A 26,790-nucleotide genomic window follows, 5' to 3' on the forward strand; every position below is an offset into this window, starting at 1 on the left:
GAAGAGGATATTTTAAAATATTTTTATTTAATGTATTTTTCAAAGGACAGCAAGACAAGTTATTGTGGGCTAGGGAGGAAGTCAGGAGGTTAGTATGTCCAGGAACTACATTTCTTACTGAAAAAGCAGCTGTTCCCATGAAGCAGGTCAACAAGTAGTCAGGAGATTAATGACAAAAACCCTGCAGTGGAGAGTATTCTACCTGGGAAAAATGAATTGTCTCTGGCTTCTAGGATGGAAATATTCATTCCCTCTGATCCACCCTAAGCCTTCCACTACCAGAGAGTCTGTTTCTTTCTTTTTTTTTTTTAATTATTTTAAAATCGAGGTATAGTTGCTGTACAATATTGTATAAATTTCAGGTGTACAATATAGTGATTCACAATTTTTAAAGGTTATATTCCATTTATAGTTATTATAAAATATTGGCTATATTCCCTGTGTTGTACAATATATCCTTATAGCTTATTTATTTTATATATAGTAGTTTGTAACTCTCAGTTCCCTACCACTATCTTGCCCCTCCCCTATATGCTTGTGATTATATTTATTAACTAATCCCCATTTTATAACTTTGTTTTTAAAAAATAACTTTATTGAGATATAATTTATATAAAATTCACCCATTTAACATGTACAATTGAGTGGTATTTTAGTATATTCACAGTTGTGCAACTGTCACCACTACCAAATTTTAGAACATTTCATCACCCCAAAAGAAACCTCATATCCTTTAGCATTTTTCCATTTTCCCTCCCCCAGCCACTAATCTACTCTCTGGATTTGCTCATTTGGATTTATCATGTAAATGGAATCATACAATATGTGGCCTTTTGCGTCTGGCTTCTTTTACTTAGTGTAATGTTTTCTGCATAATGTTGTATCATGTATCAGAACTTCATTCCTTTTTATGATCAAATAGTATTCCACTGTATCGGTATACCACATTTTGTTTATCCATTCATCCATTGGTGGACATTTCAGTTGTTTCACTTTTTAGCTGTTATGAACCATACTTCTATTAATATTCACATACCTTTTTTGGGTGAACTTATGTTTTCAATATACTTATATAGGCTTGGAGCGGATTTGACTGGCTATATGATAACTCTCTGTTTAACTTTGAGGGACTTTCACATTTTTCGGAAGATGCTGCCCCATTTTACATCCTCACCAACCATGTATGAGGGTTCCAATTTCTCTATATCTTCACCAGCTCTTCTTGTTGTCTATTTGATTGTAGCCATTCTAGTGGGTGTGAAGTGGTACCTCATTGCAAGTTTGACTTTAATTTCCCTAATGATGAATGTTGTGGAACAATCACCTTTTCATATGCTTATCGGCCATTAGTTTATCATCTTTGGAGAAATGTCTGTTCAGATCCTTTGCCTATTTTGAAACTGGTTGTTTTATTGTTGTTAAGTTTTAAGAGGTTTTTTTTGTGTGTGTATTCTGAATAAATGTTCTTATCAGATATATGATATGCAAATAGTTTTAGCTTTTACATTTAGATCTGTGATCCATTTTGAGTTAATTTTGGGGTATAGGGTGAATAGGGGTCCAGCTTCATTCTTCTGCATGTGTATATCTAATTGTCCCAGCACCATTTGTTGAAAAGACTATTCTTTCCCCTGTTGAATGTTCTTGACACTCTTGTTGAAAATCAGTTGACCATAAATGTAAGGGTTTATTTTTGGACTCTCAGTTCTATTCCATTTATCTATATGTCTATCCTTATGCCACTATCTTGATTACTGTAGCTTTGTTGTAAGTTTTGAAATTGGGAAGCACGAGTCCTCCCACTTTGTCTTTTTTCACGATTGTTTTGGGTTCCTTGCAATTTCATATGAATCTTAGGGACAGCTTGTTAATTTCTACAAAGAAGCCGGCTGAGATTCTGTTAGGGTTTGCATTGACTCTGTAGAATAATTTGGTGAGTATTGGTATCTTAACACTATTAAGTCTTCTGATTTGTGAACGTGGAACGTTTTCCTATTTAGATCTTCTTTAATTTCTTTCAACAATATTTTATAGCTTTCAGAATATGTTTTATACTTTTTTATTAAATTTATTAAGTACCTTAATCTCTTTATGCTATTATAAATTAAATTGTTTTCTTTATTTTTGAATTGTTCCTTGCCAGTGTATAAAAATACAATTTATTTTGTAAGTTGAGCTTGTATACTGGAACCTTACTGAACTTGTTTATTAGTTCTAATATAACCTGTACGTGTGTGTAGGGGGTGTATGTATCTGTGTGTGTATTTATTCCTTAGGATTTCCTATATACAAGATAGGAAATAGATGTTCGGAATTCCCATCTTCTGTTATACTTCTTCCTTTCCAACTTGGGTATGTTTTGTTTCTTTTTCTTGCCTAATCGCCCTGATGAGAACCTCCAGTAAAAAGTTGAATAGAAGTGTCCAGAGAGAACATCTTTGTCTTGTCTTTTAGGGAGAAAGCATTCAGTCACCATTAAGTGTAATATAAGCTGTGCATTTTTCATAGATGCTGTTCTTCAGGTCAAGGATGTTCCCTTCTATTCCTAATTTGTTGAGCATTTTTATCATGAAAGGTGTTGGACTTTTTCAAATGCTTTTTCTGCATCTTTTGAAATGGTCGTGTGGTTTTAGTCCTTTATTCTATAATCGTTCTATTCCATTACAAATCAATATTGGTTGATTTTTGTATGTTAAACCAATCTTGTTGTTCTCGTGATAACTTCTACTCAGTCATGGTATATAATCCTTTATATATTTTTCTGGATTCTTTTTGCTAGTATTTTGGTGTCTGTATTCAGAGAGGATATTGGTCTGTAGTTTTTCTTCCCCTCGTATCTTTGATTTTGGTGTCAGGATAGTATAGGCCTCATAAAATGAGGTGGGAGGTATTTCCTTCTTTTCTATATTTTGGAGGAGTTTGAGAAGGATTGGTGTTAACTTTTCTGTAAACATTTGATCAGATTCATCATTGAAGACATTTGGGCCTGGCCTTTTCTTTGTGGGAAGTTATTTTTATTATGAATTCAGTCTTCTTATTGGTTATATATTTCTTTAGATTTTTTATTTTTTCTTGAGTCGGTTTCAATTGTTTGGGTCTAGGAATTTCTCCATTTCTTCTAAGCTATCTAATATTTTGGCATACAATTGTTCATACTATTCCTTTATAATCTTTTTACATGTGTAAGGTTGGTAGTGTTGTCCTTTCTTTCATTTCTGATTTTAAGAGTTTGAGTCTTCTATTTTTATCCTTGATTAGTCTAACTAAAGGTTTATCAATTTTCTTGATTTGTTTTCAAAGAAAAGTTCATTTATTTCTACTCTAATCTATTTCTTTCCTTCTGCTTGCTTTGGAATTAGTTTACTCTTATTTTTCTAGTTTTTTGAGGTTGAAGTTTAAGTTATTGATTTGAGATCTTTCTTGTTTTTTAATATAGGTGTTTACTGCTAGAAATTTCCCTCTGAGCACTGTTTTAAGTTCACTTGGTATTTTTTGTATGTTGTGCTTTTCATTCATCTATAAGTATTTTCTAGTTTCCCTTGTGTTTCTTCTTTGACCCATTGGTTATTTAAGACTGTATTGTTTAATTTCCACATATTCATGAATTTTCCAAATTTCTTTCTGTTAATGATTTCTAATTTTACCACATTGTGGTTAGAAAACATACTTTGTATGACTTCAGTTTTTTAAATTTATTGAGGCTTGTTTGATGACCTAACATATGGTCTGTCCTTGAGAATGTTTCATGTGTACCTGAGAAGAATGTGTATTTTGCAGTTGTTGGGTGAAATCTTCTGTAGATGTCTATTGTGTCTAATTGGCTTACAGTGTTCTGCAGGTCTTCTGTTTCATTGTTCATCTGTCTGCTTGTTTTATCCTTTTTTTTTTTGCGGTACGCGGGCCTCTCACTGCTGTGGCCTCTCCCGTTGCGGAGCACAGGCTCCGGACGCGCAGGCTCAGCGGCCATGGCTCACGGGTCCAGCCGCTCCGCGGCATGTGGGATCTTCCCGGACCGGGGCACGAACCCCCGTCCTCTGCATCAGCAGGCGGACTCTCAACCACTGCGCCACCAGGGAAGCCCCTGTTTTATCCATTATTGAAAGTAGTATTGAAGTCTCTAAATATTATTGTCAAATTGTTCATTTCTCTTTTTATCCCTATGCATCCTTAATAAATCAGCCCTTTTATCATTATAAAATATCCTTCTTTGTCTCTAATAACTCTTTTTGTCTTCAAGTCTATTTTGTCTCATATTAGTATAGCCACTCCAGCTCTCTCTTTGTTATTGTTTGTATGGTATATATTTTTTTCATCCTTTTCCCTACACCTTTTTGAATCTAAAGTGTGTCTTTTGTGGATAGCATAGTTGGATCATGTTTTTAAATCCATTCTACCAACCCCTGCCTTTCACTTGGAGTCTTTAATACATTTACATTCAGTATAATTACTGATAAAGTAGGATTTATATCTGCCATTTTGCTACTTGTTTTCTGTGTATCTTTTTTCTGCTGTTTTGTTATTTCTTTGCAACTGTGTTACATAGATATTTTCTAGTATACTATTTAAATTCCCTTCTCATTTTTTACTATATATTTTTTGAATTATTTTCTTAATAGTTCCCCTAGGGATTACAGTTGTCATCTTAATTTTTAACAATCTAGTTTGGATTAGTACCAATTTAATTTCAATGCCATACTCTGCTCTTATGTGGCTCCATTTCCTACCCCTTACTTTGCACTGTTATTGTCATACAAATTGTATCTTTATACACTGTGTGCCCATCAACACAGGTTTATGATTATTAATTTATGCAATTGTATTTTAATCAGATGGAAGAAAAGAGTTGCAAAAAACCATTTATACTGTCTTTTATATTGACCCACGTAGTTATCTTTACTGGTGCTCTTTATTTCTTTGTATGGATTCAAATTACTGGCTAGGGTCCTTTCATCTCAGCCTAAAGCTCTGTCTTTATTATTTCTTGCTGGGCAGTTCTGTTAGCAATGAATTTTCTGTTTTTGTTTATCTGAGGATGTCTTAATTTCTCTTTTAATTTTAAAGGATAGCTTTGCTGGATATAGGATTCTTGGTTGACAGTCTTTTTTCTTTCAACACTTTTTGGCATCCTACTGCCTTTTGGCCTTCATTTTTTTTGATGATAAATCAGCTCTTAGTCTTATTGGGATCCCTTGCATGTGCTGAATCACTTTTCTCTTGCTGCTTTTAAAATTCTCTCTGTCTTTTGATTTTGACAGTTTGGTGGTGATATGTCTAGTCAGTATCAGCAAGCTTATCCTTCTTGGAGTTTACTGAGTTTCTTGAATGTGGAGATGAATGTTTTTCATCAGATTTGGAAAGTTTTGGGCTATTATTTCCTCAGATATTTTTTCTGCCTCTTTCTATCTCTCCCTTTTTTTATTTTTATTTTTTTACGGATTGCTAGTATGCATATATTGTTTGAAATATATGTTTGAAACATTGTTTGAAACCATATGTTTCATGGTGTTTCATAGGTCTCCAAGACTCTCTTCACTTTTTTTTTTTTTAAATTAATTTATTTTTGGCTGTGTTGGGTCTTTGTTGCTGTGCGTAGGCTTTTTTTAGTTGCAGCAGGCAGGGGCTACTCTTCGTTGCCGTGCGCAGGCTTCTCACTGCGGTGGCTTCTCTTGCTGCGGAGCACGGGCTCTAGGCGCATGGGCTTCAGTAGCTGTGGCGCACAGGCTCAGTAGTGTGGCTCGCGGGCTTCAGAGTGTAGGCTCAGCAGTTGTGGCACGCAGGCCCAGCTGCTCCACAGCATGTGAGATCCTCCTGGATCAGGGCTCGAACCCATATTCCCTGCAATGGCAGGTGGATTCCCAACCACTGTGCCACCAGGGAATTCCCTCTCTTCACTTTTATTCATTCTTTTTTTTTTCTTTTGTGAGTAGACTAGGTGATCTCAATTGAGCTATCTTTAGATTCAGTGATTATTTCTTCTGCCAGTTCAAATCTCCTCTTGAGCCCCTCTAGTGAATATTGCACTTCAGTTACAATTTTTAACTCCAGAATGTCTGTTTACTACTTTTTATAGTATCTATCTCTTTATTGACATTCTCTATTCAGTGAGGCATTATTCTCATACTTTCCTTTGATTCCTTAGACATGATTTCCTTTAGTTCTTTGAACATATTTATAATAGCTGATTTAAAGTCTTGTAAGTTCAACATCTGAGCTTCCTTAGGAGTGGTTTCTTTTGGTTGCTTTATCTGTGTGTGTGTTCCTATTTCTTTGTGTGTCTTATAAATTTTGTTGAGAGCTGAACATTTAAATTGATAGAATGTAGCAACTCTGGAAATCAGATTCCTCCCCATTCCCAAGGGTTTCTTGTTTTTCCCCTTTATTTTTGTCATCACTGTTTGTTTAGTGATGTTCTTGGGCTAATTCTGTGAAGTCTGTATTTCTTGTTACATGCAGCTACTGAAGTCTCTGCTTAGTTAACTTAGTGGTCAGCTAATGAGTGGACAGAAAGTTTCTTAAATTCTTGAGCCAGTATATCTCTCAGCTTTCTCTGAGGGACTCTGTGTGTGTGTGTGCTGGGATGTTTGCTTAATACTCCTGCAGGCAGTTCACAACTCTGCCTTAGCCTTCACTTCTGCTTGAGAAGAGTCTCAAGGTCAGCCAAAGGTGAGAGATTAGGGCATTTTTAGGTCTTTCCTGGACATATGTACAACCATGTACATGAACCTGGCCTAGTAGGTTCCAAGGAATATTTTGAAACTTTTCAAATCTCTCTGTGGACATCTCATATCTTATCTTTAAGATTTTGGGTTAGATTAGGTCCAACTGGTCTTGCTGCCTTTGGTAGCTGTGATGTTAAATAATTGCTGCTGATTGCTTTCAATAAATGGTCTAAGGATAGGGTTTTCTCATAGAGCAAGTTAAGTCAGATAAAATAAAGACAAGACTTGGGAATGGAGCTTTACAGGGAGATTTCAGACACTACTCTGGGGATGAGACTTTTGGGGAACTCCAAACCTGTTCTGCCTCTCCTTCCTACAGTGGTTGCTGCACTGATGGTTTTCACAGCTACTGTAGTTGTGTGTCTGTTGGTTTTCAAGGCTACAGTGGAGCTGGGGAGGGGGAATGGGAATAGGACTAGTTAAAAAGGCACAAAATTTACAATTTTTTACTGATATTCAGCTGTTTTTCTTGAATAGGTGCTCCTTGGAATGTTGCAAGCCTTTGTTAATTTTAAGGGTTTGGAAAAAGTTGATTTTGACTATTTTTGCCAGTGTTTTTATTGCTTTGATGGAGGAAGAGATTTTCAGAGGCCCTTCCTATAAAATTATTTTAAGAGTACTTTTTAAAGATAGGATGGGGAGAAGGTAATATTTCCTGAAACTAGTGACCTGAGGGGACTTTGAGGAAAGGTGAGCTGATTATTATTTTTTAATACAAATTATGTATTACTTGTATATTTTGTAATATATTTATAAAGATATATAATGTACATACATCATTTAATACAAATTATTGTGTTACCCAAAGACGATTATTTGGAATAAAATACAAATAAGATTGTATTCCAGATGGGATTTCCTTTAGAAGTTTAGATGCTTAGGGGAGTTGTACTGAATAGGAAAGTGAGAAGAAGTTCTCTCAGAAGTTCTCTTTTTCTCTTTCATTTTTCCATTTTAGGTGTACAGAGCCAATGGACCAGATGGAGCCATTGGCAGAGGCCAGAGAATCCACCTGCAGTTATGGGACACAGCAGGGCAGGAGAGGTATGAGATCTTCAGTTACGTGCTCCTTACTGGAGGAAAGGGGAAAAACAGCTGCGCTCTTCACACAGTGACCTGAGCAGGAAAAGGCCAGCTGATTAGTTGATTTGCACCTGGATAAGACATGCTTCCAAATTAGCAGGAAATGTATCAGTCTGAGCTGATAATGGTGGCTTTATTTCATACAAGGTCAAAGGAAAAATGAATCCTTTTCAAAATGGACCCTTTTACTTATGGACTTCTTTCTTTTTCTCCCACCCTTTTTTTAGACCTGTATACTTTTCTCCATTTGCTTTTGCTGTTTACTCAACCACAAAGAAAGCTGTAGAGTTGTATACATTATTCTTACCTGATTGTTGAAACCTAGTAGAAAATCTCATTGGAATTAATTTATATAGTCAGAGGTTGCTTGACAAAAATGTCACATGAAATCTTCATATGAAGTTACTTTTTAAAAATTGCAGTATAGATGATTTACAGTGTTGTGTTAATTTCTGCTGTATGGTAAAGTGATTCAGCTATACAAATATATACATCCTCTTTTATGTTCTTTTCCATTATGGTTTATCACAGGATATTGAATATAGTTCTCTGTGCTATATAATAGAACCTTGTTGTTTATAATAGTTTGCATCTGCTAATCCCAAACTCCCAATTCATCCCTCCCCCACCCCTCTCCCCCCTTGTCAACCACAAGTCTGTTTCAAGTTGCTTTTAGTTAGCTATAGCTATGTTATCTCTCACAATTTCCTTGAAGGATTTTGTTTGTTTAACTTTTTATCATGGGAAACTCCGAGTATATGCAGAAGTAGAGAGGAGAGTACAGTGAACTCAGGTACTAATTCCCTGGTTTCAACAGCCATCAAGTTGTGGCCCATCGTACTTCACGTATATTCCTCACCTTTTCTCACCACCCCCACCGCCCAATTATTTTGAAGCAAATCCCAAATTATTTCATTCATAACTATTTTGGTACATATCTCTGAAAGATAAGTACTGTTTTTGTAAAAACATGGATTAGAGATATTTGAGGAAACGGATTAGATGAGCAGATTAGAGCGGATTAGATGACAGATTCATCATCAATTAGAGCAGATTAGATGACAGATTCATACCAGTATTTTCTTCCCTGGAGCCTATGCCTGTCAGTTGCAGGCTTTGCATAAAAGCAAAATAAGAGAAAACCTGCTACTAGAGAGAGAGAGGAGAGAGCAGGATAAATCCTTGGTGGAAAGAGTACCAAGAAAGGGGAGACTGTGGCATAAGAGATTTCTTTAGAGACTGAACATTAAAAGGTCATGGAACACATTGTGATGTTCAATCAAGTCAAGCTTTCACAGGACAAAGAAGACAAACACAGCAAGCACCATTGCTTTTGGCCTATTGAACTCTTAATTGTACAATAAATTCTTGGCTGAGACTAAGGCATCACGAGCTAGTTCTTGTCATCCCTGTCCAGCAGGCTGGGTTTTTAAATCACATGGCCTATTATTAACACATAAACTTTTATCAGTTAGATAAATAACTGTAATATACATGTTTGGAATATCATCATCTAACTCATTTAAAATTTTTTAAAAGTTTACACAGATGGTCTTTATTTTAAAAGAAAATGGCACGTTTAACTTTGGATAATTGTTGGCATTTTCGAAAGTCTAGATGTGTTTTCACATATTCTTTCTTGCTCTAGATAACTATTTACTATATTTTGTATGCTATCCAATATCATTGATTATGTACATAATTTTACACTGTTGAAATTATCTATTAATGTAATACAGTAAATCTTGCACAAATAAGATTTATGCGTGTATGATGTGCACATATAATGTGAAGTTACTAGAAACAGCGGCATGTTATTAAACATCTAACTTGTTTTTGATGAACTATTGAAAGAGGCTGAGGGTACTGCTGGTGCCTTTATCTCTCAAGGGTGGGGCCATGGTTTAGGTGACCAATCTGCTTTCTGTTCCCAGGTTCCGCAGCTTGACAACCGCATTCTTCAGAGATGCTATGGGGTTTCTTCTGCTTTTTGATCTGACAAATGAGCAAAGTTTCCTCAGTGTCAGAAACTGGATAAGTAAGTGTTAATAGTCTCCCTGCCTCTTGCTTCCCACTCCCTGCAATAAAATCCCTTTTATATTCTACTTCTTTTGTAAGTTGTTCTGTAAGAGCTCCTAGTGCTGTTTAAGATGCTGTTTAAAGGAGCAAGGCTCTTAGTTTAGGGGTGAAGATAACTGAAATACTCTGCTTTCCCTAGTCATGCTCACTTTCATTTGTTGAGTGCATCCTGCACTCTAGATACAAGGAGTGCTTTCTGTGTAATCTCTTCATCAGTCTTTTCCACAAAAGGGACTCTCATCTGCATTTTATAGATGAGGAAATAGAAGCCTATAGAAGTGCTATCAGGTATTTTACCATCCCAGGGTTTAAAACATATATTACATTGACCCTTTTGAAAACTTAATGGACCCTACCCCTGGCTCCATGTCTCTTTTGTATTTAGAGGCCCCTTTCTACTTTTAGGGCCAGAGCATTTACCAGGAGGATCCCGTCATAGAAACCTCTAGAACTGCATTGGCCAGAGTGGTCCCCAGCACAATATATATGAACCTGCATTTTGGCTCTTCGGAGACAGCCTAATCTCTTACATGATTGGTTATAGTAGCCATTTAAAATCCTGCTACTTGACCAAATGTATCATTTTCTTGCCTTGCAAATGTACATTTTCCTCTGTTGGCTGTATTAGTGTTACCTTAGAGAATCTATTGAGAGGGCTGTGATGTTAAATTCTTAACATCCAAATCTTTAAAGTGAAAACACTTATTTCGAAACACCCACTACTTAAGAATTTGGAGTTTTTGTATTATGAAAGGGTAATGGGCTGTGGTTTTTATAGTAGAAAACCTTATTTTAGAAAATGAGGGACCTCCCTGGTGGTGCAGTGGTTAAGAATCCGCCTGCCAATGCAGGTGACACAGGTTCATGCCCTGGTCCAGGAAGATCCCACATGCCGCGGAGCACCTAAGCCCTTGCACCACAACTACTGAGCCCACATGCCACACTACTGAAGCCCGTGAGCCTAGAGCCCATGTTCCACAACAAAAGAAGCCACCACAATGAGAAGCCTGTGCACCACAACAAAGAGTAGCCCCCGCTCGCCACAACTAGAGAAAGCCCGCGCGCAACAACAAAGACCAAACATAGCCAAAAATAAACAATTTTTAAAAATTAAAAAAAAAGAGTTTTTAAATAAGTAATTTATTAGTGCCTTGTGGTTTTCAAAGCATTTTCACATAGTTTGTGTCTGATCCCCACGTGCCCCCTGTGAGCAGATGCAGGGAGGTGGTGTGTCCTAATTTTAGGATGAAGATGCTGAGCCTCACAGAGTAACAGACGTGTCCAATGACATGGAGCTTTTGGCTTTTGATTCAGTGGCCTTTTTTTCCCCTTGATTCAGTGGCCCTTTATGTTCTTTCTCGACTAAGTTGATCACTAAGAGTTGAAGAGCTATTTAATACTTTAAATATAGGTTCCCCAATTTAGTCATGCTTACTGGGCTTCACTTCGTTAAATGCCTGCCTGAGTCACACACCCTTACAATTGAAGGGTGGTGGCTATTTCTAATCTCTTATCCTCGCTCATCATTCTCTCCTCTGCATCATCGGAACAAATTCTGGGGCTTTCTTAAGTCAAGCACTTTATAAGGATTGTTGTTAGAGATGGGCTCATAGAATCTTAGCATCAAAAGAGCATCAACCCACCTATTTTTCACTGGCAGAAACTGAAACTCTGGAGAAGATAAATCTTGTCCATTTGGGCTTTATGGCTAGTTAGATGAAGAACAAAATCATGTGAAATTATGTGTATGTATGTATTATTTTATGTTTTCCTTATAGTGTAAAAGAATTCTTTTTGCCCAGTTAGGTAAAGAAAACATGCATATTGGAGATTTCGCATCTTCAATGGAAAGTATTCTCCTCCCTCCAGCCCCGTTTTTAAAAAAATGGTATAAGGTTCAGTGTCAGAGGTGGTAATAGCAAATCTTAATTAGGAATAAAAATTTGTTAATTATCTATACATTTTATTTTTCCTCTTCCTGTTAGTATTTTGACTATTAGAGGGATCATTCATTTCTTCTTTTTTTTTGGTCAAATTAAAAAAATATATATATATATATATATACACACTAATGGTGATAGAAGAACAGAGGCAGTGTTGCATTGAGCAGGTAGCTGAGTCCTGGGCGCTGAAGGCCCAGGGGGAGGAAGCAGGTCTGCCCCCTCCCTTTGCTTCTCCAGAGCTGCATTACAGTCCCTTCTCCCTTGACCCAAGATCTGTCCATGCCCTCTTGGGCAAGGGGTAAGAGTCCCAAGGTGATCCCTGCTGAGTTTAGGAGAGTGAATAGAGAGCTGTGTCCTCTGGGCCTGAATTTGAAATCTGAGAGGAATCAGATAGGTTTTATCACTCACCTGTCTTTCTGGAGCTTGTAGGAGGAGGCAGTCATGCCCACAGGCAGCGTGTTTTGTAGGGAAACTCTAAAGCAGCCTATATTTCTAAACTTTTCTTCTGTAGCCTCACATAAATGGGACAGGAGCCCAGCAGGTATATTTTTAACGTATTTTTGCCTTTATATTTTTATTCCTGTTATTCCCTCTGTCTGAAAAGCCCTCCTCACACCCACACCCATTTCCTTAAAAAGTTGAGTTTTACTTTTTCTTTAAAATATAGCAAAATATGGCCTCCATGAAATTTTCTGTGACAACTTTGTTGGATTAAATTTTTTCTTTCCTCTTAAATCCTGTTACCTTTCGTACTACTTACAGGGTCCGTATCACATACCACCTCTAGTTGTAGTTATTTATGTATGTGCTTTTTTCCTTAGTGAGATTTTTTTAAAAGAATTAATCAATTTACTAAAAAAATTTTTTTTATTTGGCTGTGCCGGGTCTTAGTTGAGGCATGTAGGATCTTTAGTTGCAGAATGCGAACTCTTAGTTGCGGCATGTGGGATCTATTTTCCCTGACCAGGGATCGAACCCGGGCCCATTGCATTGGGAGCACAGAGTCTTTAGCCACTGGACCACCAGGGACATCCCTAATTTACCTTTTTTTCTTTTGTGGCTGTGTTGGGTCCTCATTACTGCGCACGGGCTTTCTCTAGTTGCGGTGAGTGGGGGCTACTCTTCGTTGCAGTGCATGGGCTTCTCATTGCGGTGGCTTCTCTTGTTGCGGAGCACAGACTCTAGGCACACAGGCTTCAGTAGTTGCAGCACGTGGGCCCCAGTACATGGGCTTCAGTAGTTACAGTGCCTGGGCTCAGTAGTTGTGGCACGCGGGCTCAGTAGTTGTGGCACACAGGCTTAGTTGCTCCACAGCATGTGGGATCTTACTGGACCAGGGATCGAACCCACGGTAAGTAATTCACAGATTTTCTAGAAAAGTTGGGAAAAAAGAAAAAAAAATTATCAATTATTGTACTTCCCAGACTCCTCATAGTAAATACTATTAAACATTACTACTGGTAATACACAGCAGCTCTAAATTCTTTATTATATTAACTTAATGATTGTCAAGTGCAAGCATGCATCCAGATCCCCCCAGAGGGCTTGTTAAAACACAGATTCCAGGCCTGAAACCCAACCTTCCTGATTCAGTAGATCTGGGGTGGTACCTGAGAATTTGCATTTCTAACAAGTTCCCAGGTGATGGTTAGGCTGCTGGTCCATGGACCTTACCTGAAGAGTTGCTGAATTAACTCATTTAATCCTCACCTAAACCCTATGAAGTAAGTACCGTCATTATCACCATTTACAGATGGGGAAACTGAGGCACAGAGTGGCCGCATAACTTCCTCAAGGCCACACAGCTAGTAAATGGCAGAGCCAGGATTCAACCTTAGACACCCTGAGTCCTGAGTTCATGCTCATAACCATGACACTGAATAGACATGGTGTTAACAGAGCTCAGAGTCTCTCTGGAGACCAGAAAGGTTTCACAGTAGAGGTAACTGAGAGGCAAGTCTTAAAGGAAGGGTTGGGAGTCCCTGAAGGAAGGTTGTGTTTGGGTATTCAAGGGTGTGGGGACAGCATGTGTAACAGCCTGGAGGAAAGAAAGGTCTCGGCTCTTGTTGGAAATGGTACACAGTTTGGTCTTGCCTGTATAGGTCTTGTTTCCCCTAACTATCCCTTGAGGGCGAAGGTCAGTGCCCTGAATTCTACACCAAGTATCAGGCCTCCCTTATTGCTCAGTAAATACTTGCCGATTTGACTTTCTCATGATAAGATATAGCGAACGTGACTTTATAATGAGGAACTAAAATGTCAACACTTTTCTGGTTAACCATGATAAAAAATAAATTAAGCCACACATTTTTGAGGAAGTCTTATTGTGCAAGTTTGGGTTGCTTTCATTTCATTGTGGAGTGTGATGAGGAAGAAATAAGGCTTTATTTTCCTTCTTGGGGAGATTAAGCTCTTTAGCTTAGTTGAAGTTCCCTTGATTTAACTGCTATTAAAAATTATTGCCGGGCTTCCCTGGTGGCGCAGTGGTTGAGAGTCCGCCTGCCGATGCAGGGGATACAGGTTCGTGCCCCAGCTCGGGAAGATCCCACATGCCGCGGAGCGGCTAGGCCCGTGAGCCGTGGCCACTGAGCCTGCGCGTCCGGAGCCTGTACTCCACAACGGTAGAGGCCTCAACAGTGAGAGGCCCACGTACTGCAAAAAAAAAAAAAAAAAAAAAAAAAAAAAAATTATTGCCTATTTACAGGTTTTCAGGTGAAAAGAAATAGCAGCTATGGAGTAAGAATTGTAGTCTCCTGCTTCTTGGTTCTGGTGACAGAATCATTTACTATTTATTCTGGGTTTTCTATCTTCATTTGATCCTATATTTTGTTTGTTTTAGATAAATTGATTCTGCCTTAGGATAATAGGAAAATGTGAAAAACATTTCAGACGGAAATAGGTTAGTTTATAGAAAGACAATTTGTTTTAAAATGTCATTGCTGTGGAGAGAAAATATATGAAAATCAGAGCTTTAAGATTAGCCATAAGCACTAGTAAATCCTCCAAGTGTTTTTTTTTTTTCAAATGGCCTTCATAAGAGAGACAGCTATGTTGTATGTGTATGCGCGCGCGTGTGTGTGTGTGTGTGTGTGTGTACATAACTTTTGGAGAGAGAACAAATTCTCCCATTCCTCTCCGATATAAATAAGCTGGGGTATGTGCATAAGGGTAGGATTAGTTTTACATCTCTGCCCTATCCATTTAGTTTTATAGCTTAGGGTCTTGGTGCTTTGAAAGAATTATATCAGTTCCTAATATCTGTATATCCATTTACAGTTTCAAAGCACTTTTGCATGTATTCTCCACTGATCATAGACTTACATTACTTACCTATAATAAATTTTCTTATATTAATAGGCCAGCTACAAATGCATGCATATTGTGAAAACCCAGATATAGTGTTATGTGGAAATAAGAGTGATCTGGAAGACCAAAGAGTAGTAAAAGAGGAAGAAGCCAGAGGACTTGCGGAGAAGTATGGGTGAGTATTTTTGTGGAGGAATCTACAGAGCAAGTTTCCAATACAAACATTTGCATATGAATGGATAACAAAAAGGGCAAAAGCAAAAAATTGAAACACTGAGATGTAGCCCTTGGGGGGAGGTGTCAAATACCTACTTTGCATATTAATATTATATGATATGGGAACCATAGCCACAGCAGTGGGCGAGGGCCCTCATTCAGCGCTTCAGTACCGTTTTTCTCAATCTCTTGGTGTTTGAAGAAAGCTTTGAGGTCAAATGCCCTAACTATGTAAGGCCTCCTTTCCAAGATGCAGGTAAGAGACACCCAGGATAAGGAAATTCTCTATATTCAGCGAGGAAATTTCAAAGCCAGTTCCTATGCTGCTGTAGATAGCTCCCGCAGACAAGAAGGCCTTATTGGCTTTGGAATACCTGTGCTGGGAGAGGACTGTGAAGATCCCCTTTGGTTTAAGCTGTGTTTTTGTGCTGGAGAATCAACTAAATACTGTCTTCCTCCTTTAGCTCAGGGAATAGGTTCGTAGTAGCAGCAGCATTAACTGGACATGAGAGAAGGGGTCAGCCGCTGCTAATTAAGGTGTCTGGGGCACGTCTACAAAACAATTCGTGCTTTACTTTCTTTCTGCCTCTCATATAATGAGAATGCAAATGTGTATGTATTAATTACCCTTAATATAAGTGGGAGGCAGCAAGTAGGGTAGAGAAGGAAGGGGAGAGAGAGAGAGAGAGATAAAGAGATAGGCAGGCTGTGTGTAGGGGCGTTACCAGGCTGGCGGCCTCTGTTGTTAGACAAGCCCGAGGAGACCAGAGGAGGCCCTTGCCCCTTTCCTTGTGTGACCCCTGCTTTGTTCTTCCTTGGGCCGATTGAGTTCGGAAAGCACGCAAGGATGGGGTTCACACCGGGGGTGGTGGGGGGAGTGGAAGGCCCGGTGGGAAGGAGCCAGAGTTTGGAGAGCTTTGAACACCAGGTAAGAAGAGTGGACTTGATCTCCTGGGACACAGGAAGTTGCCGAAAGCCTTCAAACGTGGAGGGCTGTTATGACTACTTTCCCAGGTCAGTCTGGGGATGGCGAGTGGGGTGAAGTGGAGAGCTGTTGGGCAGCCTTTGTAAAGTGTTGCTTTGTGTCTGACTCTGGAGCCCACAGGGCAGGCAGTCAGAGGGGAAGATGGATTTGAAGTGGCGGAGAGCCAGAACCAGCTGGGACCCGTAATGATGGTCTGAAACTTGTATCAGTTCTTATGGCTTCTGACCTGGATGGTGTGGGTGTCCTACAGAAGCCAAGACCCTTTGCCACAGAGTTAAACACACACACCTGGCCCAGGAGTTGGAGAAGCTGAAGGAGGATCTAGGGGAAGGTGGAAAGGGGGCAGGTCTGGTCACTGGTCTGTGCCAACGAGATGAGCTAGTGGAGAAGCGTCGTTGTATGAGCAGAACGGCTGCTCCTTCACTTCCGCCCTCTGCATCCCCCCCGCTGCATCTCTCTGTGGTCCACCCTGACTGGGAAGGGAATTCTGGGAAGTATTGTTCAATCTAGCCAAGCTGACAGATTGCAAAGCCACCACAGGTGGGGAGTGGGGGCCGGACACTGGTATCTTTTAAAAGCTCTCCATGTGATTTTTGTGAGCAGAGGTGGAGAACCTCTGACGGAGGTGATTCTGAAATGGAGGCTGACAGAGCCCTGCAGGCGATTCTGATCACCTGATATGTCCCCTCCTCTCATGAGAGGCACTTTGTGTAAAGTAGTGGAAGGAAAGAGGGAGGGATCAAATATCATGGAGGATTCTGAAGTGTTGAAGCTGGGCGCTGTGTTGCAAGGGGGTGAGGAGGAAGTAAGTGATGAAGCAAAGGAAACTGTGGACCATGCTTTTGAGAAGTGTGTTTGCAAAGACCAAAAAAAAAAAAAAAAAAAATAGGGCAGCTAGGGGAGTTAGCTGGATCAAACAAGCACATTCTCAAGCTTTGTTGGGGAGTGTGGATTGATTTCTTACCCCTCTGGCCTTCTTCAGCCTTTTGCTTGTTTCCTCTGGGCAGGTTCTTAGGATTCCGTCTCCTGCCTGGTATGAAAGAGCCTGGCGTTGCTTTCTGACTATATGGGGGATCTGGGGATAACAGGGATTGTCTTCCCTCTGTGCCCAGGTTGGAAGATCTGGGGAGTATTTCATAAGAGGGACTCGATGTAAAGTTTCTGAGCTGAGTTAAAATAAGGAGAGGAGAGATTAGCAGATAAGATAATTGAAATTATTGAAGAATGGAAAGGGGTGGAAACGGACATCCCTCAGGATTCAGGAAGCATAAAATAGAGTTCTGTAGGCTGTTTGGCAGTTTAAGAGGAAGGTGTAAAGGGGAAATTTGGTTCACGTGCATTTCACAAATTTGAACATATAAGTTTAATGATTATTTTCACAGACATCTTTTTTTCATTTTTAATAATCGTAATATTTTCATTGGTTGCACATGCACTAGAGGACTATGTTGGTTCGTCCATCTACATGCTAACACTCAGAAACCGGTAGTTTATGGCATACCTTCATATCTTTTGTCTGATAAATTTGCATTTTTTGTTACTATGGTATTGCCTTCTCTCCTCAGTTCATAAAAATGGGTCATTGGTTCACAGGTGGTTCTCTGAAATATACATGCATTTGGAGAGTGAAGGACTATGTCTCAGAAAAACTTTGCAAACCTAATAAAAACATGTCACAATGCAAATATGGAACATAAATCTGTGTCTGCTGGGACAAGTAAATCTGAGAATGAGGGCTTCATGCAGCAGCCCAAAGTAGAAAGGGTGAATTGGATGCATGACGATGAATATTCAAAAAATTATTTTTAGTAGACTAAGAATCCCTTCACCCCTAATTACCCTTTTTTTTTTTTTTTTTTTTTTTTTTTTGCTATAAAACGTGGTTAAATTGTAATGTGAAGCTCTTAGGTCACTTCCTAACACAACAAAGCGATGTGCCCCGTAAAGCAGTCACGTTTTTTAGAACAACTACAAAATAATGCTTTCTAGTATGTAATATTGAATAATATTGTCAATGAAATCGGAGAAGAGAGCAAAACAGGGTTATTCAAATTTGTACTTCTGCCAGTCAGAAAACTATTATAGTTAACACTGTTGCTGAAATACTTTTAAAAATAGTTACAAAGTCAGTGACAAATATATTAAAAGAGAAAGCAGAATGCAACATGGACAACATTCGTCTTTTAGATGATACTGTTGGATCTCAGACTTTAGTGTGCTCCAGCTTCACCTGAACGCTGTCCCACTCAGTTTCTCATTTAGTAGGTCTGGGACGAAGCCCCACATTTTACATTTCTAGCTGATTCCTAGATGCTGCTGCTGTTAGTGATTGAGGATAACACTTTGAGAACCACCTGTGTAGATGTCAAGTTACTATGAGCTGTGCATGCTGGCAGATATTTTCCTTGACAGCAGACCTGGACAAAATCATTATGCACAGAATATGAAACAGGTGTCTACTTGTGCCATGCTTGGAGAAGGGAAATGCGCTCAATGACTTAACATCGGAAAATCCATGCTAAATGCAGGAGGATTTTTTTCTCTTGCACAGTTAATGACATCAGACTGATGACATAATTGATGTCATAATTGATACAGACTGGGCAGGGACACTGGGATTGGTACCAAAGGAGCACCAGCCACAACTGGGTAGGAAAGGACTTTATTGTGAGTGGAAATGGTTGCATCTAAGCATCCTTCTACCCTCTTTATTCACAGAAGATAGTTGGTGGTCAATATAAGCCTTTTGTTTTTGATTCAGGGTCGGGGGGAATAGAGATTATGAATATGATGAAAGTATGATAATTGAAAGTATGTATTTCACATGTGCTGTGCAAAGAAAGAGTCAGCAAATTTTAAAAAAATGAGATATCATTATATATAACATTGTATTCGTTTTAGGTATACAACTTAACGATTTGATTTATGTATATATTGTGATATGATCACCACAGTAAGTTTAGTTAACATCCATCACCACATGTAGTTACAATTTTATTTTCCTTTTTTTTTTTTTTCTGGCCATGCCTGGTAGCATGTGGGACCTTAGTTCCCAGACCAGGGGTGGAACCCGTGCCCCCTGCAGTGGAAGTGCAGAGTCTTAACCACTGGACCACCAGGAAAGTCCCATGTAGTTACAATTTTGTTTTCTTGCGATGAGAGCTTTTAAGATCTATTCTTAGGGGCAGCAAATATAAGACAACATTTTCCCCCCATTGGAGACTGCTGGCTAGTGCTGAGAAGGGTGCTGAAGAGTTTCTTGAATAAAGGATGTGTTAAAAACATTGATTTACAACATTAGTAATATGAGTACAGACCATTTCTGGGATTTCAAGTGGCTTAGCACAGCAAACTGCTGTCAGTGTCTTATCTAGTCTGAATAGTTTTTTATTCTTTGAAAATTTGTGGACATCCAACCCTTATTCCAGAAATAAATTAATGCCGTATCATTGGGCACATTTTAAAACCACACACATAAGCTGCAACTAAACAGATAAGGCTGATTTCCAGAGCCCCAAAGAACTCAGTAGGAGGACCTGAATTTCATTTGGGCACAATCTCCCAGGCTGAAACAGTTTATACACTCACTCTTTCCTGTAAATGCTTGTTCATTTACCAGCCAACAGGCCATGAAGAGTAGTGAGACTCACTTCTTACTTTAGTGAAAAATACCTTCCTAATTTCTGGATCCACACGTGAGCCAAATATCTAGAACCATTGGACAGAATCACCAGATACACTTGCTTTCATTCCTGGGATCTAAGATCTTCTCGTGTTGTAGAAATAAGTCATGGAAAAGAAAACATCTAAAAATGTGGGTCCTAACCTATGACGTGAGCTGGATATAGGTGTCTCGGTGAAAAGCTGCAAATGATAATGCCCACCCTAATTTTCGTTTTGCTCATTATTTTTTAATTTAAAAATTTGTGATTTATCGATTTATTAAAAGCACATCAAAATTTGTGTTCTGCATGTGTTCCAAAATGTCAGTAAGTGCTCGTTTACAGATATCAATTAGCTGCACATGATTTTTTCAAACATTTGGCGGGACTGCTCCCTAGTCATGCTGCTCTAGCACTACCATGTGGCGAGAAGGAACAACACACCTGTCTCCATGCTTAAAAGGGGGACAATTGATCCTCTTGAATTTAAGCTAAGATTACTAAATTTTTGCCTAGAAAGTTTTAGGAAAAGCAGAATATTATTTTTAGAGAAGAAGAGAACCCCATTAGATGAACACTGATTGAGCACTTGCGGATGCTAGGCTTGTGTTAAACCCTTTACGTGTATTATCTTATTGCCTCCTTATCAAGACCCCACGAAGCACTGTTACACCTCTTTACAGACCCGGAGAACTGTTCAGATAAAGTAGCCCGAATGCCTTCTAAAAGTGAGCATCAGGAAGATATGGAAGTAAAAATATGACTGACTCCATCCGCTAGACTTCCTATGCCCTTAGGACAAGCTGAGCAAGTCCAATTTTCAAATGTGAGCCCAAGGCACATTTCTGTGTCTGGGGCATCATTTTATGCTGGAACAGAAGTCTTAATTCAGGGTCTTCGATGTGCATCTCATCTAGTTTGCTTTTCGTCTGGCAGCTCAAAGAACTGAGAGTAGAGAGGAGTGATCTCTAGCATTCATTTATTCCTATAGAAACGAAAACCATGTCGCCCCAATTGCTCAGAAGACTCTGAATGATTAGTCCAAAGATTTTAAGTCTGTTAACCTGACTCCTGGTCACATCACCTGAAGATTCACAAATGGCCAGTAAATATATTTTTAGTTTGTTACTAGAATTTGAATTATAACTCTAAACTACATCTCATTAATACTGTACCTCTTTTCATATGAGTGACTTAAAAATGTACACCTTCACTCATATACCCTGAAATTGTACCAATTAAATATTTGCTGAAGTTAGTAAATAGAGAATAGCTCATAGTTCTGCTAGAGGCACCAGTCATTTATACTTCAGTATTGATCAGTAAAGCAAGATCCATTTTCTCTCAGCATTTAGTGATGATCACTTGGGGGCAGTAAGGAACCTCTTATGGTTTGACAGGGACTGGACCTCGAGACAAATGCTTTGAAGCATGAAACATTTTGGCTAGGACAGATCTGAGTGAGCCATCTCTGACGTAGGGAAGCATGGCTCAGTTTACCAGAATTTAGGGCAGGATTGTATATCAGCTACATTGTGGATTAAATCAATGCTTATGGGCTAATCTGGAAATTTAATGTTTATAATCTTGCTGAGGTCTCTTGGAGCTATGATTTTCCATGATTCAGTGACATTGTTTCTATGTGTCCTAAGTTTTAAACAACAAAATTAAAAACAAACTTTTGTAACCTAACCCATTACTGCGTTGGAAATAAGAAATGTTTATCAATGACACATTTGTCAGAAATTGCGCATTTCTAAGTGCTTGAAATGTTAACTCATTTAATCCTTAATAGGAAGATACTGATATTATCTAGTTTTATGGATAAGGCAACTGAGGCACAGATGTTAATAGCTTGCCAGGGCTACACAGTCGGTAAGGAGTCGTACTAGGATTTGAATCCCGGCAGGCTGGCTCCAGAGGTTATGGCTCTTAACTATTCTCCAAACTGTCTGTAACTTCAATGCATAGGTTTTATTATTTTTTAAAAAGTATTTTCAACTGTGCTTTCTCATTTATGCCTTAAAAATTGTTGTGAGGTAATTACCAGGAGCTGAGATGGAAGAAACTGTGGAAAGTAGAAATAGCTTAATGGAGATCCTGTTGAGGGATTCATTGAGGCTGAGGACTCTATAGCTGGAAAGATATTTTTAATTGACTTTGAGGAAATTTTAAAAGTAAGATGTACACTATTATGACTAGTATTTACAAGAAAGTTTACTGCTCAGCTACTTTTTTATTTTTGTATTTCCAATTTCAGCCCATTATTCTCTGAGGGAGAGATGAGTTTTTCAGTTGCTTTTCCATTAAACAATAGCTTTCTGAATGGTGATAGAATGATCAAGCCTTCTCCTTAAGTATAAGAAATGTTCTGCAGATATTAAATGATTCTTCATGGGTACAATTGAGAAAGAGCACGATGGAGAAAATCTAAGTATTTAAATTTTGAGAATTCTTAATCTAAAATTCAGCTCATGTAAAAATGGCAGCATTACAAAATGTCCCCAGGGCTTAGCTCAATAACATAGGTACTTGATAAATAAGTATTTATTCAGTCCCTACAAAGAATGTCTTCTTCAAACTTGGTAAAGAAATACTGCATGTGACCAGGGGGATGGGAAAGATGTATTACCTTCATTTTGTGGCTAAGGCACCAGATGAAGATGTAGGGAAAAAAGACTGACAGTAACCAAAGAGATATCCAGGCAAGAGGTTTAAAAACTACTGAGATGATGTAATTTGCCCAGTGGACCCTTCTCTGATTAAGATATTTTAGAGTCAGCATATGAAGGGCTATGAACATGGTCATGGTAGAATCAGTGGAGCAAGCATGTCCTTCAGGACTCACAGATAGGTAGATAAATCCTCAAATGAAGTGATGGTTCCTCAACCGGTTTTTAAGAGCTATACTCAGACGGGAGAGGATTGTAGAGTCCAGTTGCAAGGCCTGTTACCTCCCATAGGAAGCGAGTAGATAATAAGGCAACATCTTGAGGAAATCATAATGGACAAACAGCCTTCCATCCCGACACATGTGCCCCTAATGTGCTTCTTGGTGACACAGGAAGCAGAACAGTTGTGAAAAGATCTGTAAAAGTAGTAAGAAGGTTAAAACAAATCTGTAAAAGCTCTCCTGTGGAAGCTGCTCCTAGCCAGGAAATGATGAAAGAATAACTAAAGTTGTAATCAGAGTCATTGATGTAGTGTTAACATGCTATGAGAAGACAGGAAAACAAAGACATTCTTCAGGAAAAGTATTATAATAGAGTTGGATGTTAAAGTCTCTATAAATGTAAGGAATATTTTACTGAATTCAATTGCAGGGCTCCCAGAGGTGCTAAAACAACTTTCTTTTGTAGATTTTACATCTAAGAGCATTTTTGGTCAGATTCCTTACTAAGTGGTGGGAATGAAATCAACAGTTTGAAGAAAATACAAATTTATCACTATTTTCATGAGAGGAAGAACTTGGCAGGTGATTGATTAATCCCCTTGCAAAGACTGACTCTGAGTATGAAAGGTGACCACCATGACAAGACTGACGTCTTAAGAATATGTGAAAAGTAGCCTTACAGTTTTGAAATGATGCTTTGTGAGTTACTAAAAAATTACACCTAACCTCGGGTCCTGGGATAACAAAACAAACATGCTTAAGATTGATAATACCTGAGGAACTCTGAAGTGCTATGGAATTCAGAACGTCTTCAAGTGTGTGGTCCAGGAATACAGCCTGGAGCTGACAAGTGGCAAAGCCTTTGACAAATACAGCCAGGGACCTCTGAAGTCTCTCTTATATCAGCTTCCCCCCCGCCCCCCGTATGTATCAAGTGAAACAGAGTTTTCTGTTTTGGAAATCCTCATGCAAGTATGCATATTTGGAACCAGTGGAGCCAATGGTTTAAGTTGGTTACACTAGAATCAAACAGCTGTGGATTCAAATCCTGGCTCCGCTACTTTCTAGCATAATGAAACTGGGCACGTTGCTTTATCTTTCTGAGCTGCAGTTTAATCATCTGTTAAATGGGAGTAAACACTTCCAGAAGTTTTACGTCTGTTAGGAATGCAGTGTCAATTATTTTATTTTTCGCTTTTTAATGTAGCCTTTGTGGCAAAATGCTTTTGTTGTCTTGTATATTTGTATTCTTCCGATTTTTTAAGTTGAATTATCAAGAGCAAAAAGGTCACTGTCCTTTCCCTCCACATGTTTTTACCCGAGTTGTCACTGTCTTCCAGAATCCCCTACTTTGAAACTAGCGCTGCCAATGGGACAAACATAAACCAAGCGATTGAGGTGCTCCTGGACCTGATAATGAAGCGAATGGAACGGTGTGTGGACAAGTCCTGGATTCCCGAAGGCGTGGTGCGATCCAACGGTCACACCTCTGCAGATCAGTTGAATGAAGAAAAGGAAAAGGGGTCATGTGGCTGTTGAAGAGTCCAGCGAGCTACACAGTAATTCAGGTGGCCCACGTCTGTGACCTTCTCTACGGTGATACACGCACGGCACAGGGAGAAATTAACGGGCATTGTGTACAAACTGCTTCTCACCATCCCAGTTAGACCTATCAGTAGAGCATCCAGTTTTAAAATTACTTTGCTGCAGCTTTGTAAATATTTCTTTAAGATTCAGCCTGAGAGTTAGGAGAAATATTTCACATAGCCAAAAGTGCCTTATAAAACCTTAGCCCATGGCAGTAGATCATTCAAGTAGTCAGGATTTTGTAGCCACAGAACAGTGCATTTATTATGTAGAATGACTGAAGATACTGTCACCTGCCTTACCATAGAGAGGCCTGGAGTCTCACATTCAAGATCTTAGACGTAATATCAGTGTTTAATCCAAATTTAAAGACCCTTACTTGCACCATAGGGGACCTTCTAAAATGCCATCTAAACCATTTGAATGTTAAATAAGAATATACACAAATGATGGTTCAATGTCTTTGAGTATTAATTTATGTAAGCATTCTCTTTAAAATGAAATAGGGCAAATTATTGCCCGTACCTACAGACCTTGGATAAACTGGATCGAGAAATTATATGCTCACTGTGACTGTTGCTGGTGGGAAAGGGCTTGGGGGTGAGGCGTGGGGTGGCTTAATGTTGTATAAGCAGCTGAAGGGGGACTTCTGGCTCCCTGCTAAATTCCCGTTGCTCTGAAGGGTTGATTGAAGGGCCAGGGAGCTAGATTTTTATGGCTTTCGTTCACTGTGATCTGTGCATTTATACTTGGCCTGTGTGCTGGCCCCATCTGAACATAGCTGGTGCTTATGCCGAAGTTATTTGTGATAAGTAAACATTTAGCTTCTTTTCCTTCATATTTATAATGTTGGTCTGGCATCTTCAGGCTGCAGTTTCAATTAGCTTGTGAACGACTCACCTTGTTTTCACCCTCGGTCTCTATATTGTTGATCTTTGCAACTTGTTTTGCTTTTACATTGGTGGAATTGAAGGAATTATCTTATAATTACATAAAATATCTGTTTACTATTTGGTGGAAGATGGATGTTTGTGTTTAAGCAGTTACATTTGTACTCTAGCTCAGTATAAGAAAAATGGAGTGTTCTGTAGCCTGTAGTTTTCCTTGAGATCATGGGCATTTACTGTACTTGCTGGGTCTTTCCAAGGTCATGTACTCTCCCACATTGCCAAAGTGTCTTTTTACCAAATTAAGGGTGGTTTCAAAATATGCTTCATGGCAGTTGCTTATAAAAATCAAAGGGGAAAATTCTTGTTTATTAAATTAGTTTAAGTAAAGTAGATTAAAATTTCCAAAGAGCTTAATGGCTATTTAGGAAGAAACACCCACCACTCATTATAATTTAAATAAAGAATAAAAATGAATGTATTTTGTGGTGGCAAATGTTTGGCATAACAGTAATTAGAAAAATACAGCTATGATGGAAAGTATTTACTTTTATGATGATTTTCAAACGGCTTTTTGTTGAGCATCTGTCCTGGGGTTTTTTTGCCACTGCCCTCCCACCATCCCCTTAAGAAACTCAGCTGTGTTTACTAAGATCTTATATATTTCTATGCTTGAAATGAGGACCTTTTTAAATACTAAGGAGTCATTGAGTCCTATGCATTTGAATTGTGTATCCTGGTGAGAAAAAGATACAGACATTTCAAGGGCAGGGTCATCCTCACAGGCAGTGCCTTCTAAAGTTGCCGTAAGACTTAAGTGTGGAGTAAATAATAATTTTATAGCTACATATCAGGGAACATTTTATATGATTCATTTGTATAGTTAACAAGAAGACAATATCAGTATGTTCCTATTTAGGAACCAACTGAGAAGTTAGCTACAGATTCCATCGGCCTTAAACATAATACGCAATTAAACATATACATGACATTGGCACATGCAAGAGCCATCTTTAATTATTGACGTAAATAACCTGTATCCTCTTTGGAAAGCATTTGTTTAAATTTATATTGAAGTACCAATATAAATTTTTGTGTGCGTCAATGTATTTTCCTATTGACAGGCTTCTGTAAAAGTGAAGTGTATCTTCAGTGAACTGTGTGCCAATTAAGCTTATAATAAAAAAGTGGTTTAATCTGTCAAGTTTGGATGTGAACATAACTTCATTTCCCATCACAATAAAGTTTCAACCAGAAGTCATCATGCTAAAGGAAACCACATTCAGAGACACAAATTCCATTAGGTGCGTGATGAGGGACCAGCCAAGACAACATATTCTGGAGAAGATAATTCAAATATGTTATCCTCGAACATTTATGGAGCATCTACAGTGCAGGAAATGTTGTACTAGCTGTCCTCAGGTGAACAA

The 26,790-nt window shown here is 38.7% G+C and overlaps 1 protein-coding gene across 4 annotated transcripts in view; it reads left to right on the forward strand.

Moving 5' to 3' along the window:
* Positions 1-26,564, forward strand: part of RAB27A (RAB27A, member RAS oncogene family) — a 73,671-nt gene extending 47,107 nt beyond the window's left edge. For all 4 annotated transcript variants that reach the window (XM_032622927.1, XM_032622928.1, XM_032622929.1 and 1 more), the window contains exons 3-6: positions 7,678-7,763; positions 9,737-9,840; positions 15,182-15,305; positions 24,227-26,564. In XM_032622927.1, the coding sequence (XP_032478818.1) occupies positions 7,678-7,763; positions 9,737-9,840; positions 15,182-15,305; positions 24,227-24,425 (513 nt within the window). In that variant the 3' untranslated portion in view covers positions 24,426-26,564. The remainder of the gene's footprint in view (positions 1-7,677; positions 7,764-9,736; positions 9,841-15,181; positions 15,306-24,226) is intronic.
* The last annotated feature ends 226 nt before the right edge of the window (positions 26,565-26,790 follow it).

The sequence above is a fragment of the Phocoena sinus genome, chromosome 2, assembly GCF_008692025.1.
Source record: "Phocoena sinus isolate mPhoSin1 chromosome 2, mPhoSin1.pri, whole genome shotgun sequence".
Classification (NCBI taxonomy): Eukaryota; Metazoa; Chordata; class Mammalia; order Artiodactyla; family Phocoenidae; genus Phocoena; species Phocoena sinus.